This window comes from Bison bison, unplaced genomic scaffold (genome assembly GCF_000754665.1).
Source record: "Bison bison bison isolate TAMUID 2011002044 unplaced genomic scaffold, Bison_UMD1.0 scf7180017854385, whole genome shotgun sequence".
NCBI lineage: Eukaryota > Metazoa > Chordata > Mammalia > Artiodactyla > Bovidae > Bison > Bison bison.
In genome coordinates this window covers 242,105-243,625 of record NW_011484958.1, presented here as the reverse complement: position 1 = coordinate 243,625, position 1,521 = coordinate 242,105, and the positions used below count along the sequence as shown (strand labels likewise).

Here is a 1,521-nt window from a genome sequence, read left to right as displayed (position 1 = left end):
GGAGGGGTTGGGAGGAGGGGATTGGATTGCGGGCGCAACCCCTCATCCCTGTCCGAGCCCTGTCTGGACACCGAGGCATCGTCTCTGGTCCGTGCCATCAGCCTGTTCCTCCTGCCCCTTCCAGTCTGCCATCAAGGGCCTGACCATGGGGGGCCTGGAAGTGATCTCAATCACAGACAACACCCCCATCCCACACAACGGCTGCCGCCCCAGGAAGGCGCGAAGGCTGTGAGGGCCAGGAAGCCTACACCTGACACCATCTGCCTCCAGCTGGGCCTCGTGGAAAATGCACTGTCCAGCCTCTCCAGGCAGGGCTCATTGAGACCCTGAGACAGTAAGGGAGAGCTTCACCTCCTGACTCGGTGGCCTTTGCTTGTTCCTCTGACTGGAGAGCGGCGTGGCAAGAAGTGAGGCCATGCCTCTCTTGGACACAAGGGGAGTTAAAGGGCAGCTTGACCCAGACTCCCGGCAGTAAATGCTGTTTCTCTTCTGAAAAAATAAAATTATTTCCACCATCTGTAGTAATTTGTGAGTTTTTGGTTAATTTTTTTGCTTCCAGCATTGCAGACCTAAATCTCCCTGCAGTTCCTGAAAACAAGACTGTGAATTGAGGTGAGACCCTCAGTGGAAGGAGTCAGATGTAAATATGGGCAACTGAGCACCAGACACCGTCCCCCTTGGCTTCAAGTATTTCCTCTTTAGCCCCTAAACCAAGGTTTCAGAGCTCTTTAGCAACTTTGCTTATTAACTTGTAATTTGACCCCAAATTGAGAGGTTTTTGCCCCCTACCTCTGGAGTATTCTGATAGTAGGTTTCACTGTTAATGGAAACATCTAAAGTTAGCCCTAACAATACAAGAGAATTGCCCTGGGATCGGGTTTTAAGCGTGAACCATCACCTCTGCTAAATGGTCTATGGTTACCTAAATGGGAAGGAGATCCAATAAAAGAGGGAATATATATAGGCAATTCACTTTTCTGAACAGCAGAAACCAACACAGTATTATAAAGCAACTATACCCCAATACAAATTTTAAAAATAAAGATGTCAACCCTTACGTGTAAAAAAAAAAACCAGCGTGAACCATCAGAGATTCCCCACAGTCAAGGCATCTTTCCGCATTCCGTGGGCGTCAGCAGTCCGAACACCCAAGATTGTGTGGCCCTGAAGGAGGGAAGGGAGAATGGTATAAAACAGGAATTAGTGTGGATGGTGGGATGGGCAAGCACAGAGCCCAGACAGAAGTGCAGGAAAGGGAGTCCCCACCCAGGTGAGCTCAGCCGGCCCCACCAAGTAGCACTGCCTGCTCAGCCTGGGCTCTGGGGTCACTGGATGCTACACAGAAGCCACAGATGGGGGCTCCAGGGGCCCAGCCGGAGAGACCTCTCCTTCCTCAGACAGAGGACCAAGGATGAAAGCATCACAGGAGATGAAAAGGTGCACGACCCTCAGAGGTGAGTCTACAGGAAGGGCCTGCTGACCTCTGACAGGTTTCACGTGGGCCCAGCCAGCCAAGTGCTG

At 51.4% G+C, this 1,521-nt stretch overlaps 1 protein-coding gene across 1 annotated transcript in view; it reads left to right on the top strand.

Moving 5' to 3' along the window:
* MRPS11 (mitochondrial ribosomal protein S11) overlaps positions 1-515 on the top strand; it is an 11,088-nt gene extending 10,573 nt beyond the window's left edge. The window contains exon 6 of the mRNA XM_010856728.1: positions 125-515. Coding sequence (XP_010855030.1) covers positions 125-232 — 108 coding nt within the window. The 3' untranslated portion in view covers positions 233-515. The remainder of the gene's footprint in view (positions 1-124) is intronic.
* The last annotated feature ends 1,006 nt before the right edge of the window (positions 516-1,521 follow it).